Source organism: Sciurus carolinensis, chromosome 3 (genome assembly GCF_902686445.1).
Source record: "Sciurus carolinensis chromosome 3, mSciCar1.2, whole genome shotgun sequence".
NCBI classification, from domain to species: Eukaryota; Metazoa; Chordata; class Mammalia; order Rodentia; family Sciuridae; genus Sciurus; species Sciurus carolinensis.
The window spans coordinates 63,364,154-63,384,195 of NC_062215.1; the positions used below are offsets into that span (position 1 = coordinate 63,364,154).

At 40.8% G+C, this 20,042-nt stretch overlaps 1 protein-coding gene, 1 non-coding gene and 1 pseudogene across 2 annotated transcripts in view; 2 read left to right on the plus strand and 1 right to left on the minus strand.

Annotated features, from left to right (window-relative positions):
- The window catches only part of Efcab5 (EF-hand calcium binding domain 5), a 141,108-nt gene that overhangs the window by 5,143 nt on the left and 115,923 nt on the right, over nucleotides 1-20,042 (minus strand). The window contains exons 21-24 of the mRNA XM_047543377.1: nucleotides 18,247-18,350; nucleotides 15,662-15,915; nucleotides 13,892-14,178; nucleotides 13,200-13,296 (exon numbers count right to left, since the gene is read on the minus strand). Coding sequence (XP_047399333.1) covers nucleotides 13,200-13,296; nucleotides 13,892-14,178; nucleotides 15,662-15,915; nucleotides 18,247-18,350 — 742 coding nt within the window. The remainder of the gene's footprint in view (nucleotides 1-13,199; nucleotides 13,297-13,891; nucleotides 14,179-15,661; nucleotides 15,916-18,246; nucleotides 18,351-20,042) is intronic.
- LOC124981237 (60S ribosomal protein L35a-like) lies at nucleotides 850-6,218 on the plus strand (annotated as a pseudogene).
- Trnat-ugu (transfer RNA threonine (anticodon UGU)) lies at nucleotides 10,603-10,677 on the plus strand. The gene has a single exon. It is a non-coding gene; the product is annotated as a tRNA-Thr (tRNA).

The following is a 20,042-nucleotide window of genomic DNA, read 5'->3' on the forward strand; positions in this document are numbered from 1 at the left end:
GGAGACCACTTGGAAGACAGAACCTCAGGCAATGAAGACAAAATATATAACTTTGAAAATAAAGGTGACCACACAGAGAAGACGATAAATTGCGAGCCATTCCATCACCCAGACATAATGCCTGAACAGCAGCTGCTGAAGCCAATGGAGTGGAGCTACTGTGACTACTTCTGGGCTGATAAGAAAGACCCCCAAGGCAATGGCACCATATCGATTTGAACTGCTGCTCCAAAAGCAACTGAAAGGCAAACAAATGCAAAAGAAATGTCTGAATTCGTCTGAAAGAGGATAAAGATTGAAGAAGAATATGCAAAGGACTTGGCTAAGCTCTCAGAACTCCTTGGCTGCACAGGAGGAAGACTCCCTGGGAGAAGCTTGGACCAAGGTGAAGAAGAGCCTGGCAGATGAAGCAGAAGTTCATCTCAAGTTCCCACCAAGCTTCACAGTGAGGTAGAGAAGCCCCTAATGAACTTTCGTGAGAACTTCAAGAAAGACATGAAAAAGCGTGACCACCATATCATTGACCTCCACAAGCAACTCGCCAGCTGCTATGCATGGGTGGAGAGGGATGGGAAAGCCCTCACAGAGTGGCAGAGAGACCTGGAGATGAAGACCCAGCAGCTAGAGATCAAGCTCAGCAACAAGACAGAGGAGGACATCAAGAAGGCACAGAGGAAATCCACACAGGCTGGTGATGACCTCATGCGCTGTGTGGACCTCTACAACCAGGCCCAGTCCAAGTGACTTGAAGAGATGGTGACCACCACTTTGGAACTGGAGTGACTGGAAGTGGAGAGGGTGGAGATGATCCCGCAACATTTGTGCCAGTAAGCACAGCTGCAGCACAAGATGGACATGTTCAACCAAAGCACAGTTGAGCCTGTGGACCAACTGCTTCCAAAAGTGGACCCGGTCAAAGACAGAGAGCTGTAGGTCAGAGAGCACAAAACGGGCAACGTTCATGCTGTGGACATGGAGATCTAGACATGCCTGTGTGGCCCCAGGGGTCCTGCCCAGGAGAGGGGCTAGGTGTCCCACGGAGAGGAGATGGTGGCTCCTGCTGGCTGAAGCTGCCCTCCCACCCACTCTCCTGTCCACTGAGGAGAGAGGAGAGAGTTGGCAATTCCAGAAGGGTGATCTGGATGGCCCAGCTGGGGGGTCCCAAATATCCCCTGGCCAAGAAGATAGACCTGCAGTCCTGCTCTTGTCTCCAAGACTGAAGCCCCCCAAATCCCATGCCATGCTTGTTGCTCTGAGAACAAACTGAGATTGGAACTTTGTGGTCCCTGCTGAGTTCCATAAGGGTGGTTGTCACACACTTGTGCCCTTGGATGCCCCAAGACCTATCCTCTAACTGGTCCCTTTATCTCCTTAGGGGCTTTGGAAGATTAGGGGAGGGCCACCTCTGCCTCCAAGCCAATGTCAGGATCAGAGTCATGAATAGAAGGCTCCATCAGCTCAGCCTGCACCTAGAATCCTTCACAGCCCTCTATTTTTCTCATTGTATTCTGGGAGCCCAAATCTAGCTTTTCTTGGCCTCTTTTCATCCCCATGAGTCTTGGGAAGGCCTGTTTTCTGTCTTCCCAGACCAACCCTGCCTAGAGAGGTCAGGATGGAACTACCTCATTCGGCAAATTAACCCCAAGTCAGAGCATTGAATCATGGTTCCTGTCAGACCAGGCATCGTCTCTGAAGTCTCTGGAAATCCCAATCCATCCATTCCTCAGCTGTTCTCTCAAGGCAGTCCCCACCCTGCCACCCCTGCCCAGTCTCACTAGAGGGAGCTTTCCAAAGTTCTCAGCCAGCAAGACCTCCTTCAGCTCTGTGCATGTCCAAAGGCTTTGAGGGATGGAGACAGTAGCTCACCTCAGAAACCAGCTGGGATCTGTCTGCCATGGTGTCCTGTCCAACACTGGGCTACCCTGACCTCCACTCTCCCAGGCTGCCCACCATAGGCTTAATGGGGCTGGGACAGTCCCACATGGGAGACAGGTTAGGGCAAGTCCCTTTGTCATTCCCCATATGGCTCCATCTGCTTATGCATGATGGATTTTGGACTGCTGTCCGTTGTATGGGTATTGCAGACTCTCATGGCCATAGGAGTTTGTGGCTATCCAGGTGTGTCCAGCCACCTGGGCCTCAAGCTCCTCTGAACTTTCCAGAGCCCTATGCCAAGCCCTCACTTGGTGCCAGCACCTCCTTTCCCTCTGTCCATCTCCCCTGGAGAAGCCTGGGCCAAGTGTGATTTGGGAAGCTTTTCAAACCTGCCCCTGGGTTCAGCCCGTCACTTCCTTTCTCTACTACAGCAAACATGATCACCATGTTAACCTAGAGAATTACCCTGAGGGGACTGGGAGAAAAAATGACATAGAGAGCAAGGAACAAATTCTAGCCAGAAACTCGTGCTCTGAGGGTCCATCTTTCTTCATCTTTTCGTCAGTGGCTTTGGATTGACCCTTACATCTCCCATGGGTACAGAATTCTGTGAGCACAATCACTGATCTTTCCCTCAGTTTTACATGCCAGTAGTGGATAACAATAATCCTGAATCTCTTGGCATCTCTTCCATTAAATTGGAATTGCTTTCTGATAGTTTATATTAGAAAGATGTCCAATATACTAAAGCAAACCAGGAAAAAAAAAAAAAAGCTGAAGCAATAGAAGGTAGCCTTTACAATCTCATCAGCACATTTACCTACTTATTCCTTTATGCACCACTTACTCTATCCTGTCATCATAAACCAATTCCTCCCTTAGTGTACCAGATGCAAGGTAGTTGTATAATTCATTGTCCAAACTGGTACACTTTTTTTTTTCTTTGGTACCAGGGATTGAACCCAGGGTGCTTAGCCACTAAACCACATCCCAGCACCCCCCTTTTTTATGTTTTATTTAGAAACAGGGTCTTGCTGAGTTACTTAGAGCCTCACTAAGTTGCTGAGGCTGCTTTGAATTCACAATCCTCCTGCTTCAGCCTCCTGAGCTGCTGGGATTACAGGCATGTGCCACCACACCCAGCCCAAACTGGTACACTTGAGAGAGTACTAAATGAACAGGTCATTGGAACAATAAGCAAAAATTGCAACTGTCCCAATTCAGCCAGATCCCATTCTCCCTCATCTTGAAGACATTGTTTTGGGAGTTCTCCATCTCCAACGTTGTCAACTTCTTGCTTTCTACAGGATTACTCCCAACAGAATCAAACCTGCTGTTATCTCTCTTATTTTCAAAACAAAACTTCTTTGACCCCATTTTTCTTCCCAGTTACTGCACAATTTCTTTGCTACCCTTTGTGGGAAGACATTTTAAAAAAATTGTCTTTACTTGGTCTTTTCTCCTTCTTTTGCAAACTGTCTATTTACCAATGAATCTCAATTTTAGCCTAGAGCTTCCTCCAAAATCCCAGATTTATTTATCTATTTATATATTCACATCTCTACTTGGATATCTAGTAGACACCTCAAATTCGGCATGTGAAAATTTGCATACATCATCCTCCCCCACCAAAACCTGCCTAACCTACAGTGTTCTCCATCCAAGTTGATGGAGAACAGCTCCTTCCTTCCTTCCAATCCATGGAGTCAAGCTTGGTTCCTTTGTTTCTTTCTCATTCCACATCCAAACTGTCAAGATATATTTTGGCTAAACTTCCCATATACACTGTTTAAAATATGACATTTTCACTATCTCCACTGGCACCACCGTCACCTGAATTCCTGCAGCAACTTCTCTAATTGTTCTCTCTGCATCTCCTCCTGAACCTCAAAGTCCCTTTTCATCACAGCAGCAGAGTGATCCTTTTAAAACAGGTCAGGTCATGACATTCCTCTCCTTAAAGACCTGCAATGATTTTTCTCACTTAGAGTAAAAAATAAGACATTATGGTAGTTTTTGAGGCCCTAATTGATTCAGCCCCCAATTACCTCCTGACCCCATCTCCTATTTACCTCCTCCTTTTTCATTCTGCTTCTGATGCAGTGACATCCTTCCTACTATTTGAACGTACTCCTTATTCCGACCTAAGGGTCTTTGCATGGGCTGTGTTCTCTGTTTGGAATATTCTCTATCTGACTGATTCCCTTTCCTTTAATCTCTGCTTAAATCTCACCTCCCCCCCAACACCCAGTACCAGGGATAGAACACAGGGATGCTCTACTTATAGGTGTGTGCATGGCACCTGGTTAAATCTTACCTTCTTGATGAGGTCTTTGTGACTACTCAAAGTTTGCGCTGCCTAGTACGTGCAAAGCTGTGGGTCTGGTCACCAGTATCGCAAAAAATTTTTTTAAAAAATATTTCCTGCTCATGCCTCTTTCTGCATTCCACACATGCTGCTCCTCTGCCTTACCCTGCTTTGCTTTTTTCATTAGCACATATTTTCTACCTGAGTATATAACTTATTTATGTATTATGTTCATTTTTAATTCTCTGCCCTCCTTTTTCAGAATGTAAGTTTCTTGTGAGCAGGGATGTTGGTCTGTTTTGTTTATTACTATACCTCAAGAGCCTAAAATACGACCTTTAGGCACATGGTTAGCATTAAAGATTTTTGGTTGAGTACAGGATGCAGCAACAAAATTTTGGAAGTGAAAAATAGATGAAGGAGTGATAACTGATAGCAGACAAGAGAAAAATAGGATTTTAAAACTTTATTTAGGTACTGGGGATTGAACCCAGGGGTGCTCTATCACTGAGCTAGATCCCCAGCCCTTCTTAAAATTTGTTTATTTTGACACCAGGTCTCACTAAGTTTCTTAGGGCCTCAATAAGTTGCTGAGTCTGGCCTTCAACTTGCAATCCTCTTGCCTTAGCCTCCCAAGGCCTGGGATTTCAGGCATGTGCCACCATGCTCAGCAAAACAGGATTTTAAAATCAGCAATAAAAAGTCTAGTAGTAGTCAATCTACTACTGTATGTTCCAGAATTCTCAAAAGGGTTAGGAGGGTTTTTTGAGATTGTCTAGGAAACAGTTAAATCCTCTGAAAATCTTCCCCACATCACCCCTTCCCAACTCCAGAAATTTGTTTCTCAGAGAGGATTATGTAGAAAGCCTATGAACTGGGGGACACTAGACTGAAAACAGGGAGAGTGTGGATATGTACACTGAATACTAAGACCCTGTAGTCTTCTGCATTGTGACAGATTATTTCCTTTCCAGGCAGGGTACTGGAAGAATCTTCTTAGGAGGCTGACCACCCAAGATCAAGAACCTAGAGATAAAGATGCTGGAGGTTCCCCACAAGGTCCCCTGGATAATCCCGGTGAAGCTTGGTTAACAACCCTCCACCCCCATCATCAGAGCTCTCAGCTTTTTCTTTAGTCTCTTCATTCTAAAATATAAACAACCACAGGTTATCAACACCTCTAGTATGAGACACACAGACCCAGACACTAAAATGGAAAGAAAGAGGAGAAACAACAGAGAGAAGACAACTTCAAGAAAAAATTTTCATTCATATTCTAAGATAAAATGATGCATAAACAAGATGCTGTAGAAACCAATTATTTAGAGAACAACAGCCTGAGGTAGGGTGTAGCTCAGTGGTAGAGCACTTGCCAAGCACACTTCAAGTACTAGATTTGATCCCCACACCACTTTAAAAAAAAAAAAAAAAAAAAGTCATTTGCTAGAGAATACCATCATCTTGGAGCCTGGGGAGGCCACTGGGAACAAGCAAATATGTCCGGAAGACTGGTAGAAGACCATTTTTGCTGGTTATCAGCAGGGTCTTCAGAACCAAAGAGAGTGCACAACTCTTCTTAAAATCAAAGGTGGCTGGGCACGGTGGCCCAGCAGCTTGGGAGGCTGAGACAGGAGGAACTTTTCAAAGTCAGCCTCAGCAATGGTGAGGTGCTAAGCAATTAGACCCTGTCTCTACATAAAATGCAAAATAGGGCTAGGGATGTGGTTCAGTGGTCAAGTGCCCCCGAGTTCAATCCCTGGTACAAAATAAATAAATAAAATAAATAAAATTGAAGGTGTTTATCCCTGAGATGAAACTAAATTCTACTTGGGCACAGATATGCTAATGTGTACAAAACAAACAAACAAACACTGTGATTCTTGGCAGCAAACCAAACCAAACCAGAGTAATCTGGGGAAAGGGAGCTTGTACCATTGGAAATAGTGGCATGGTTAGTGCCAAATTCTGAAGTAACCTTCCTGCTAAAGTCACTGGACACAGAATCTGTGTAATTCTGTACCCTTCAAGGATTTAAACTAATGAAAAGTAAACAAATAGATGTAAATTTGTGCTCTTATAAAAAATGCAGAAATAAAAAAATCAATAGAATTAGAAAATAAGAATTTCTCAGGAATTTAAGCAAAAAGACAAAAAGATGGGAAATTTGTGTGTTTGTGTGTGTGTGTGTGTGTGTGTGTGTGTGCATTTATTTTGCAGTGTGAGGGATGGAACTCAGGGTCTCACACATGCTAAGTTAGTGCTCTACCATTGAACTGCATCCCAGCCAAGAAAGCAGGATTTAAAGACTGAATCTCTGAATCTAGGAAATGTAATGACTGAATAATAAGAATTGCAAAGAAGGCAGGTGAGGGATACCATCATCCCTTAGGAGAAAAAGACACCTACCCTCAGTAAATGCAGTATGGGTACAGCTTGGTGAGTAGAAAAAGATGTATAAAGGAAAGGATGCTCTTCCTCCAAGCAGACATAGCTTCAAGCAATGGCACATCGTTTAGTGTGAAGGGACTCATCCAGGACTTCAGAACCTGAATCTCATGATTGAAAAGACCCAGCAGCAAGTACCCAGATCAATGGATGAAAACAGACCCAAATCAAATCATATCATTATGAAATTTCATGACCTTGGGGATTAAGAGGTGATTGGACAGTTTGGGAAAGACACAAAACAAAAACAAAAAGACCACACTCACAGAATCAGAAATCAGAAAGCCTTCAGATTTCTTTTCATATATATATATATATATATATATGAAATATATATATATGTAGTTGTAGATGGACACAAACTATTTTTTTATTTTTTTATATGGTGCTGAGGTTTGAACTCAGTGCCTCACACGCGCTTTACCGCTGAGCTACAACTCCAGTCCAAAGCTTCAGATTTATTAACAATAATCTTGAAAGTCAGAAGATAATAGAGCCATTTCCACAAAAAATTAAGCAGAGTTACTGTGTGGCCCAGCAATTCCACTCCTCAGGTATATGTCAAAGAGAACTGATATGCCCACATCCTTACACAAAACTTGTAAACAAATATTCATAGCAGCATAATCATATTAGCCAAAAAATGAAAACAACCCAAGGTCTATCAACTGATAAATGGATAAACAGTAGATTGTATATCCATATAAAGCCATAAGTAAGGAATGAAGTACTGATATGAGCTGGACTATACATGGACTTTGAAAGCATACTAAGTGAAAGAAGCCAGACATAAAAGTTCACCTATTGTGATTCCATTTATACAAAATATTCAGAATAGGCAAATCCATAGACACAGAAAGCAGATTAGTGGTTGCCAGGTAATAAGGGGAGAGGAGAAGGGAATGAGCACTACTGGGTATAGAGTTTCTTTTTGGGGTGATGAAAATGTCACAGAGTTAGATAGTGGGAATGATTATGCAACCTTGGGTCTATATTCAAAACAACAGAATTGCATCCTTCAAAATGGTGAAATTTATGATTAAAAAATGAAAATGGAGTAATGACTTCAAAATTACATTCCTCAGCAAAATGTGAATCATGTATAAGGGTTGAATGAAAATATTTTCAGACATGAATGTTTAAAAAATTTGCAATGCATGTACGCTTTCTCAGGAAACAACTGTTGGAGATGAACTACTTCAAAACAAAGGAATAGATCAAGAATTATCTAAGCGAATGATGAAGTAAATTCCTCTGATAGTATCACAATGAATCTCAGGAAGGTAGCTAAAGCAGATCTAAGGTTAGGGGGAAGACTTCAGATAGAAAAAGAAGTGAGCTCTCTGGAAGAGATGACTTTGGGAAAAAAATTAAATTGAAACTAAAAATTACCTGGTTAGATTATCCTTTGTGGAAAATTATATAAAGAAAATAATAAAAGCAGTGGAAATTATCAAGAAGTACAGGTCAGGTTCAGTAATCACTCCTATAATTCCAGTGACTTGGGAGGCTGAGGTAGGAGGACCACAAGTTTGAGGCTAGCCTAGGCAATTTAGCAAGATCCTGCCTCAAAAAAATAAAAAATAAAAAGGGGCTGGGGATATAGTTCAGTGGTAGAGCACCCTTGAGTTCAATCCCTAGTACTGTAAAAACAAAATAAAACACAGAAATATAAAGAAATCTAAGACATTTAAAAATAGAAGGATATTATTCAGGAAAAACAAAAAGTAAAAAATGATCAAAACATAGTACAGCTGGGCTCTATGGCGCATGCCTGTAATCCCACAGACTCAGGAGACTAAGGCAGGAGGACTGCAAGTTCAAGGCCAGCTTCAGCAATTTTGTGAGGCCCTAAGCAACTTAGTGAGACTCTGTCTCAAAATAAAATAAAATAAAGGGTTGGGGATATGACACAGTGGTAGAGCACCCCTGGGTTTAACCCCTGTACAAACAAAACATAACAAAATATAGCACAATGCTCAGCTGTAGATAATGCTTGCACAAGGAAAATCATACAAACACTGTATTTTAATTTAATCCAAATTTATAAGGTAATTATACTGGTAGGATGGGGTAAGAGAATAGTGGCATAGAAGTAAACCTTCATGTAGAACAACAGAAAATGAATTAATAAGGTTTAAAACTGGTGACTCAAAAGTTAGCAATGTGTGCATAATATTAGAAAAAGACTTGCAAATACCAGAAGAAGTAGTAAGAGGCAAAAAGATTACCTCTCAGGGGGGAACTAAGGAGAGTGAGAAGTGATGGGCTAGTGACTTTTAAAATGTTTTTAGTTCTATTTGACCTTTTGAAGTATTTTAATAAAAATACACAATTTAAAAATCCTTTTGCTATAAAAAGAATGTTTTAACATCCACTAAAATGAAAAAAAGGGTCATATTAAGTAGAAAAATGTTCTCATTAAACTAATTTAAAAGCCTTTAATCAGATATCCAAGCAGCAGTGATATTACTAGACAAGTTAAAACCATTTTTAGTTGTTCTTCTTAACTTAAAAACTACTGTTGGAAAACTTAGAAATTTAAAATCAAAAGGAGTGATAAGGAATAGAAAGGTGTTAGCTGCTTTGATTTTCTTTTTTCCTCTGAATAACTTTGAACTGAAAATGGAAGGGATCTGTATCCATGGGAAATGAGTCAGACATCTGGGCCCCAGTTCTTTTCCAAACCCCAAAATAGCCCGTTACACTCTTTCTGAACAGTGTGTGAGTACTTGTCTAATACTCCCTATAAGAGGTTCTGCCCAAGAAAAGGGAACCTTATCTTTTCTTTTCTTTCTTTTCATCCTTCTTTTCTTGCAAAGAGCCAAGCTATATTCCCACACCTTTTTTAAAATTTTTTAAAATTTTAAGATAGGGTCTTGCTAAGTTGCTGAGAGGCTGGTTTCAAATTTATAATCCTCCTATCTCAGCCTCCCAAGTCATTGGGATTATAGGAGTGCACCACTGTGCCCAGCAAAGGGATTCTTTTCTAAAACTGAACTGATATTTCCTCTTCCACAGCCTGAAACCCATGAGCAACCCATAAATGGCACACTCTGGGTTCTCTGTTAAACCCAGGTCTAGCTGTGATGGCGGCTCTTTTCCAACAAGGAAGAACCAACAATTCCCAAAAGATATCACCACCCATGACGGTTAGGTTCCAAGAGATGATAGAGAACTGTGATTGAACGTAAGTCAGCATTAGTATATCTTCAAGTTAATAGTAAAGAGCAGTGTTGGTATCTTGACCATTTCACTCTGACTCACTTAAAATAATCAGGCACATCTGAGTTGCAGACTGATTTCGGTGCTGTATTTCCTCAATTATTGGTAGGCTCTTATAAGAAGCTCCTGTCTAATCCTCAGCAGGGGAGTGAGAATGAAGGAAAGAGTTGTGTCTAACTTTTGAAATGGAGGGAGAGGGAGCGAGAACCACCTAATTGCAGTAGCAATTAGGGAAAGATCTCCGGGGGAAGGGAATCTTGGACAAGAGTTAACTAGGACTGGGAGTCCAGCGGTCCTTTCCCTCATGGCAAAGCACCTCCCTCCATTGTCTGCTTGGGAGGATCATGGTAGTGTTTTGTTGAGGAAGCTAGCAGGTTTCTTCATAGATGGTGATTCACTGAGACTTTGACTGCCTTGGTGGAGGAGGATCCTTGGGACTCCTGTACAAGAAGCGGAGAACCTGGGAAAGTTCTGGCAGGACCAGTGTAGACATCAGAATGATTCCAGGCATACGTGCAATGAAGAATAGTTCTAGGGATAGCCTCTGGGTCTGAGAACATTTCCTGTCAGGCAATATTACTCCAAACCTCATGGAATGGGGATATGGGACAGTTCTAGGGCACCCTACAGAAAGACCAGGTGAGGTTGGCCTCAGAGGTCCAAAGTGATGTGATCTCCGAGAAGGTGGTCAGGTCATGGGACTCCAGGTAAAAGAAAATAACTATTAGAAGTACCCAAGGCAGGGGGCTGGGGAGATAGCTCAGTCGGTAGAGTGCTTGCCTTGTAAGCATGAGGCCCTGGGTTCAATCCCCAGCACCCCCCCTAAAAAAAAAAAAAAAAAAAAAAAAAGTACCCGAGGCAGAGTGACAGAGTCAGAGTGACAGAGGATAGCAGGTTATTGATGTGCTCCTGAATGCACAGATGCCCTGAAGTGGCCACTGGAGTCACAGGGTACCCCTCAGGGAAGTATGTCAGCAGCATTCATATCCAAGGATATAACCTTGGGAAATCAGACCTGCTGAGCAAAGCTGCCCGTTGCTCCTTCATGGATGACTGCCTCAATCTAAAGTCAGGGCACGACTGCCTGGAGTTTCACAAGAATACCAAATATTCGCTTCTCCAATTAGGGTGAAGTGGTTGAGAGTTGGCAACAGAACCCTAAGACAGTAGGAGCATATCACCAGCCTTAATTCTATGCTTTTGATAGAAATCATTAATTTAGAAGGTTTGGTGGGTGGGTTAGGAACTCTGCTATGTAGTCTAACAGTCCCTTCCCTGCCAGGCAGAACCTACAGATCCTGTCGGTGGCATTTCTCACTGGGTGGGGTCACTGAGTAAGGACCTTACTTAAAGCTTCTAGAAGGTCATGTAAATGTTGTGCAATAAGATTGCCCTGCCAGAGGACTCCACTTCTTCTGGCACAAACAGAAAGACACTCCAGAGTGCCTCTCCCTTCCCCCAGACAGGAAGTTCAGAATTTTCTGATATAATTGCATCTGAAGGAGAGAGGACTGGTGTCTGGGTGGCCTATGAACTTTCTCATTGCTTCTGGAGTGGGCAATAACACTAAAGGTTGGCTGGTGGTGGAGTCTACAGCTATTTGCTTCTGGCTGAGTCCTGCTCTGTTAGCTGCAATTGTAATTCCTACCACATGAGGACACTGTTGGAAAGCAGAAAATGGGGCAAGTTGGTAGTCGAGGCTGCTCAGAATCAGCTGGGATAGTTCAAAGTGGGGGGCAAGCAGAGAAATAGAAATTTGCGTGTGTTCTGAGGACACAAGGAACTTTGGCAGCAGGGGCTGGCTCTAGGTCAAGGGGCTGGCAGGTTGGTGGGAACCAAAGTGGAGTAGAGACTCAGGGAGAATATAAACTAGAGAAGCTGGTCACACCTTGGGGGAGGTGCTAGGGCTCATCACAGGGTCTAAATGCACTCCAAGAGCAAGCTCTCAACTAGGTGGGGCTGAGACTGGGAGTTAGGCAGGACGGGATCACTGACATAGAAAACATTTCTTCTAGGCTTGCCTCTCTGAATAGTGAACAAGTACAGAATGAATACATAGAAGTATACAATGAATGAGCATTCATTTTTGTTGTTGGTGTTGTTGTTATGGATTCCCTTGAATAACACCTTAGAAGTTATACACGTAACATCTATGAATCCAGAAGCTCCGATGAATGAACTGAGCCATGAGGCTATAGTGGAAGCACCATTTCAAATAGGAATTCTAAACTTGACTCACATCACTCATGGTCACATTAACTCATGCAAACTTTTATGTGAATCTCAAGTTCTCTCCTATTCTCTAGCACTCCTGAACTGCGGGAAGCATCTCACCTTCCCCTGCCAGATGATCTCTCTCACGATCATCCTCTTGGCTCACTGCTCCACCACTCCTGTGCTGCATGTGCCCACTGCCTGAGGAGTGTGGCCATCCTTCCCTGGATTGCCTTTTCCTAGGAATCTTAATGGTTTGAGCCTTTTGGCCTAATAAATATACCACAGAAACACAGAAACCTCTGATATGGTCTGGAGTCCACACAGAGGAGAAGAGGAGATAGTGGAGGACAGAGTTAGGGAGTGATTTCTACAGAACCATTTTCCCAATTAATGATTAACTTTTCATAAATAACAAAGAAGTGAACTTTATTTTTGTGACTGGTTCCATCACATCCACAGCCTGAGGTGTCTGGTAGGGGAATACATATCAGTGGGGGAACAGCACAAATTTATACATTTACTCTTAGATGTGGCCTACAACTGTGGCCAAAGAGCTTATCATCTTTTCTAACCTGAGTTTTGCTGCTGTGCAGTCCTGCTGATTCTCCTCAATATAGACTAGTGATCTTTTATTTTATTCAATTCTTTATTAAAGTAAAAGATAATAGTTTTTTTGCTTAATATTCCTATCCTCTCTGAAGCCCCTATTCTCTTTCTTTCTTTCTTTCTTTCTTTTTTTTTTTTTTTAGACAGGGTCTCATCATGTTGCCTGGGCTGGTCTTAACTCCTGGATTCAAGTGATCCTCCTACCTTCTCAGCTTCCTAAGTAGTTGGGACACAATGCCACTGTGCCTGGTTTTGCTTCTTCTTCTTCTTCTTTTTTTTTTTTAATGAACAATGTACATGTATTCAATAAGTGAGAGACAGAGGCACTTTCAAATTCTCATATATGTGGAATAGACAGTCTTTGGGGAAAATATAGTAGATCATAAACTATATCCCTCCTTTTAGAAAACTTAGTCATAACTTTTCTCCTAAAATTCAATTTATGAACCACTTGCTTTTTTAATTATAATTATGTTTTATGGTTCTTGGTATAGATTTAAACTATGATTAAATGGAAATTTACCTTTGATGTATTTATTAATGAGCTGTAAGTTGACTTTCACATGGCTAGCAGTTGGATCAAAGGAACAAATACTCTCCACTAAATATCTATTAACATACTGTGAACAAAGAACAAAAGAAAAGGTATGGGATCAACAGCAAGTAGAAATACAGTGACCTGTTCACCAGTTTACATGATTCTATTTACATAAAATTTAAAATGGGTACAACTAATCTATGGTGTTAGAAGTCAAGATCATGGTTACCCTCCCTGGGGTGTATGGGTTAGCGGGCAGAGATTATGGGAAAGGATACAAAGGAGAGCTAAAGGGATGTCACTAATGTTCTGTTTCTTTCTTCCTTTTGGTATCAGGGATTGAATCCAGGTTTGCTTAACCACTGAATCACACCCCCAACCCTTTTTATTTTTTTATTTTGAGATAGCGTCTCACCGAGTTGCTTAGAGCCTTGCTAAGTTTCTGAGCCTGGATTTGAACTTGCAGTCCTCCTGCCTTAGCCTCCCAAGCTGATGGGATTACAGGTGTGTGTCACAGTACCTAACATGTTCTGTTTCTTGATGCATCTGTTTTATGGATGTGTTCATTATATGAAGAATCTTGTATTTGTGTACTTATAAGTTGTGCTATTACGATTTGTACACCTAAATTTGTGTAGGTTATTATTCAATAAAAAGAGTGATTTTAAGAAACGTACAAGTTTATCCTTATCCCAATCTTCCAAGTCACTTGAAGATTCCAATTCTGGATGAAAGAATAAGATAACTCCCTTCAGGATGTCATGCACTAGGTTTATGTTGGCTTTCAACTCCATGGATTTGCTGTCCTCAGAAGATGTTGACTCTATCTGAGTATTATGATCGTACAGCAACAGTGTCACAAAGTCCATGGAACTAAGTAGCTGGAGACATGCCTGCAGTTCCTGCAGCATGATTCGGAAGAAGATAATTCCTGCTCGCTGGACTTCCCCCACTTTTTCCATCTCTGGAATAACAGAATGACATTAATGACATCACACATTGCTGTGAGTCACATACATTGCTTTTCCCTAGGATTGTAAGCCTATTTCAGTAATTTTTTTTTTCTGGGAAAAAGACCATGTCCTATGTTTTGTTTTATTTTATTTTATTTTTTGCAGTACTGGAGATTAAACCCAAGGCCTCATGCATGCTAGCATGCTAGGTAAATCCTCTATCACTGAGCTACATCCCCAGATCTTTTTATTTTTTATTTTGAGACAGAGTCTCACTAAGTTGCAGAGGCTGGCCTTGAACTTGTGATCTTTCTGCCTCAACCTCCAGAGTCGCTGGGATTACAGGTGTGCATCACCACTCTTGACTCATGTCCTATAATTTTAAACTTTCTTATTCTCTCTATCCAAGAAATCAAAATAAATACGACATTATGTGTGGGGTAACTCAGAGGAAGGAGACTTTGAGAAAAGATTAAAAACTTGGGTTTCAGATTTAGACCTTTAGTTTTAATGCATACTTTCTCCCTATTAGTACTATTGTCTCTTTGAGTACCCTTTTTCTCTTTTGTGAGAATGAAGCTAATCCCTATTTCCCTGGTAAACTGTGGGAATTAAATAAAATAATATACAGAAAAGTGCTCCATCTCAGTCTTTACACAGAGAGAACACTCCTCTTCCTTTATGATGGGGCCTCACTATGTTTTTCAGTTTGGTCTTGAATCTAGACCAAGTGAGCCTCCCAAGTGACTGGGATTACAGGTTTGTGCCACTGCACTTGATTTTCTTCTCTCTTATCATACTATGTAATGGCTAGCAATCTTTCCACTTAATCCTACATAGTATTATACTAATTCTATGTACTTTATTCTTGCCAAGGGTTTCCATGCCTCCTTTTTGCTCTCCTCTCTAACCTGGTATCATACTTAGATAGCCTAGTAGATGTGGAGTCACAAGAATTGGGTCTAGTCTTGGCTCTGCCACTAGTTTACTATTGGACCTCAGGCAATGGATTTTTGTGAGCTTTAGCTCCTTTATCTGTTAAATGAGATGTTCTGATTGGTTAATGCTGTGCAATATCTTGGAAAGAGCACCCAAACCTGGGTTCCAATCCAACCTTCTCCATTTATTGTTTACTTTCTTTGCACTTCATTTTCCTCACCTGTAAAATGGGGTCTCACCATTTACCTCAGAAGGCCATAGTAGGGATTAAATGAAAGAACACATGACAGGGTATTTGATAATGCTAGTTCCATCTTTCCTTTACAAGTCCTTCCAGTTCTAAAATGTATACTTCTAACCAAAGATAATGTGATTCATGCCCTTAGCTTTAATTTATGGACCATACTCTTCAGGCTAAGACTGCATAAGGGAATTCATTTCACCTGGAAAGACCTACATATTGAAATGAATAATTTTAGAAACTGCATCCTTCATCACACTGCCTGTGATTTCCCCCAAACCTATTAATCCCATGAATCCAGACATTCACAATACCTAAGATAATGTTTTTCTTTATCTCTCCAGAGCATTCGCCTAGTATTTCATAGCAGGCAGCTTGGATCACCTTCATCATTTTCTGTAGATCTTTATATTCTTGATACAACAACATCCTGGTCCGGCCAATGTTAACATCAAGGGCTCCCAGAGCCTCTCCTGTTCTCTCACGAAGTGGAATTACTATGTGGGTTTCTCCATAGATAGAATCCAAAACAACTTCTGAACTGTCTGTACATTTAAAAAGGAAATCTCTGAAACGAAACCCAAATAAGCACAAGGATATTAAACATCAGCCTGTTCACATCCTTCCACCCAAACACACCGAATTACTTTCTTGTGCCCACCTCACTGCCACCATGCCAGCCCTGGTTGCTGTTTTGCCTGCGTAGAATGCTGCATCCCTTGATTTTACATGGTTCTCTCCCTCAGTTCAACTCAGTTGGATGTTTCTCTGCTCAAACATCGCCTCTGCATGGGAGTCTTCCCTGGCCACCTGATCTAACTAAAGTAGCAACACTCAAATCACTCTGCATCAGGATGCTCTGCTTCATTATCTTTATTGTACAGGTACTTAGACTGAGGGTGTTCAGTTCTTTTACTTTTCTTGACCAGTATGTGTTAGTTAAATTCAGGAAGGAAAGATGAGTGTGTTAAGTCAGGTTCCCTAGAAGCAGAGCCTGTGACAAGGATGCTTATGCAAGTAATTTACTGAGGGAGTGCTCTTGTGTGAAACACTCAAGGGACTGAGGAAAGCAGGAAAGGAAGTGGCAGAAACTGAGTACCATATGATTTCAGGTGAAATCTAATCTCATCCTGATCCCAAGGGGGAAGATCTGGGAGGTCAATGTAGAGAAGAAACTGTCCCACCTTGAGGCAAGGGAAGGGTCTTTTGCATCTCAGTGCTGGTCAGTCATTGGTTCTAAGTTGCTCTGGGTGCGAGGTGGTGGTTTGTGGTTGGAGAGTGTTCACAGAGCTCTTGATTACCTCTCTCCAGAAGGGGCTCTAATCACTGGAAGGCACTCCTCCCAGGGAAAGTTACAATGTAAGGTGTCGCTTCATGCAGCAGTACCTGCAGAAGCTGGCAAAAGGCATATTGGGGAATCTGGGCAGGGCATTCTTTAGCATTTATTTCAGTGAGAGACTGAGATTTTCATGGAAATGCAGTGGCTGATTCTTTCTCTAGTGAATCATAGGCACATCTCTTTTCCCCCATCTACACTGATGTTGGGCTGCCATTCCTTTCAATAATTTGGAAAAATGTTGGTGCTTTGTCTAGCCTCAAAAAGCACATGTATATTAATCCAATAATGACAGGTAAGATTGAGTCCTTCTGCTATTCCCATTCCTTCCTGCTGTTAAGTCCCCACTTTGTATATTTATGAAGACCACAGTAATGATGCATAGTATTAAACTTTCCAGGCATCTTAATAAAGACTGTGGGCCAATAGCATTCCTTCAAAGGCATCTGCTCTTGAGTTCTACACAGGAATCCAGATTATGAATCTAGGTGTTAGAAGGACCCCAGCGAAATGCCTGACTAGCATAGGAATAACCATGTGGAAAAGAGCTTACGACTAAATGGGTGCTGGGGAGGTAGCTCAGCTGGCAGAGTGCTTGCCTTGTAAGCACAAGGTCCTGGGTTTGATCCCCAGCACCCCCCCCAAAAAAAAAGGCATAAGACCAAATTAAAATTTAATTAACATATGTACTTAAATTTCAAATTAGCCTACTAGTCTGAAACGGGTTAATGCAATCAGTTCATTTTGTAATACACGTGTTCTCAGTTAAGATCTGTTTTGTATCTGTTCAGATTAAAAATGTTCCTTGCCTTCCATAGGTAACAGTCATTCTCAGTGAACTAGAACTGGGGACCCATTGAATACAACATTATCTACTTTTCCCTCTCCTCCCTTTTCCTCTGCCTATCTTCTTTAAATTAAAAAAAAAAAATGCACATTCACAATATAGCCAACATTAACAGATGAGCTCCAATAAGTGCTATGGAGGGATTATTCACAATCATGGGGGAAAATGAATAAAATTATTATTCATTATCATTTTTGCCAAATTCAATACTTATAAGAAAATCATAGAAAATAAAATACTGTCATGCTTTAAAATACACAATTTTGCAATTTTAATTTGGAATACCAATGAAATCTGTTTTAAAAGGCAGTTGATAGAAAATGAGTTAATATGTCCCAGGGAGACAATGTTCTAAAGGAATTTTTGTTTAAAAGGCAATTGATGGAAAACAGATCAGTGGTTTTCAGGTTTAGGAATGGGTTAAAAGACTGATTTAGGAGTGTTAGAGTTGTTCTGTATCCTATTTGTCTAATGATCACAAGAATATATGCATAATTAAAACTCACAGGACTGAAAACAACAAAATAAGTAATTTTTTGGTATATGTAAATTTTAAAATAATAAATAATGAGTGTAATAATCAATAATAACAATTTTATAATAATGAAGAATGAGTCAGTATGCACTAATAAAGGGTAGAAGCTATGTCTTTCAGATCTACTATCACACCACTGGATTGTGTTCTGGCAATTGAAGAAAAGAGACACATTTCATACCTGAAGACACATGATTTCCTAAAGGTAGTAGGGGGATTTGTGTGGATTTCTGTTAGACCCAGCTGCCCTGTAACCATCATATTGCGTAAAACATAGTCTGAATCCTTGAAAAGAGGAAGAGATTTCATTAGAGAGTGGTAATTAGATCTCATATTCTCTTTAAAGCTTTTGGGGACAGATAAATGGAGAAAAATTAGGAAAGTAGGACCTCTAGCTTTATGGACAATGACATTTTATTCAGTACCATTAAAGAACAAAGTGTTCCATAAAAGAAAAATTTCAAAAATCAATATTTTTCTTAAATGCACAAACTTATTTTTTATAATTATGACAAAACTGTGTTTTTATTATTTTTCTGATGTTAAAAATGCATTGTAGCCAGATGCAGTGGCATGCGCCTGTAATCCCAGAGGCTGGGGTGTCTGAGGTAGGAGGATCACAAATTCCAGGCCAGCCTGGGCAATTTAGGAAGACTTTCTCAAAATATAAAAATTTTTTAAAAGTCTGGGGATGTAGTTCAGTGGTAGAACCTTGCTAGAATGCATAAGTCTCTGGGTTCCATCCCCAGAACTGCAAAAAAAAAAAAAAAAAAAAAAAAAGCATTGTAGAATATTTGGGAAACATAGAAAAGCCCAAACAAAATAAATACAATGTTTTGAACTTTTTTTTTAAAGTATTTTTTTAGTTGTCAATGGATCTTTTATTTTATTTATTTATATGTGGTGCTGAGTATCAAACCCAGGGCCTCACATGTGCTAGGCAAGTGCTCTACCACTGAGCTACAACTCCAGTCCCATAAATACAATAAAAAAAAATCTCCAGTGAGGTCTTTGTCCCCACCAGTTCACTGAAACTGTAAAACTGTTCTTGTCAAGGGGCTACAAGAAACTCTTTCATTTTCAAATCCATTGATTAATCCCGAGTCTTCATCTTCATCTACCTCTTGACAGCATTTGATTTAGTGAACAACTCCTCTCCCCCCGCCCCTTTTTTTTGGTACTGGGGATTGAACCAGGGGTGCTTACCCACTGAGCCACATTCCCAGCCCTTTTTTACATTTTATTTAGAATCAGGGTCTCACTGTCTTTATCAAGGCTTAGGGCCTCAATAAATTGCTGAGGCTGGGTTTGAACTCGTGATCCTCCTGCCTCAGCCTCCCAAGCTGCTGGGATTACAGGTGTGCACTTCCCTTCTATTCTTTTCTTCACTAGGCTTTTGAGACACCACCTTCTCCTACCAACCTAAACACTCCTTCTATTCTCTTTGCTTCTTCTTTATCTCCTTTACATCTAAAAGATTTTCAAACTGTAGGTCAAAACCTATGAAAATATTTTTTGAGTCTTTTTTTTTTTTTTTGCAGTGCTGGGGATTGAACCCAGGGCCTTGTGCATTTGAGGCAAGCACTCTACCAACTGAGCTAAATCCCCAGCCCTATTATTTGAGTCTTAATGAACATTTTTTTTTGTAGAAACTAGTTTATTTATAAGAAAGCAATATTAATATACTCTGCAAAATACACTAACCCATAGGAAAGAAAAATTCAATTAGGGGAAATAAAATGGAGTTCTTACATGTCCCCTTTAAAAAAAATAATTCTTGGAATAAGAGAGAAGTCCTAATAAGAGGATCCATAGTGATGGTATGCTGAATTGTTCTGGGAAGATAAACAACTGCTTTGTGAAGTGAAACTTCCTCTTGCTTCGATACTCTCTGACCTCAAATGTTCTACGAACCTTTTTAGATGAAAAAATGTTTTCTACATTATACTTGGTGTCTTAGTTTCATTTTCATTGGCA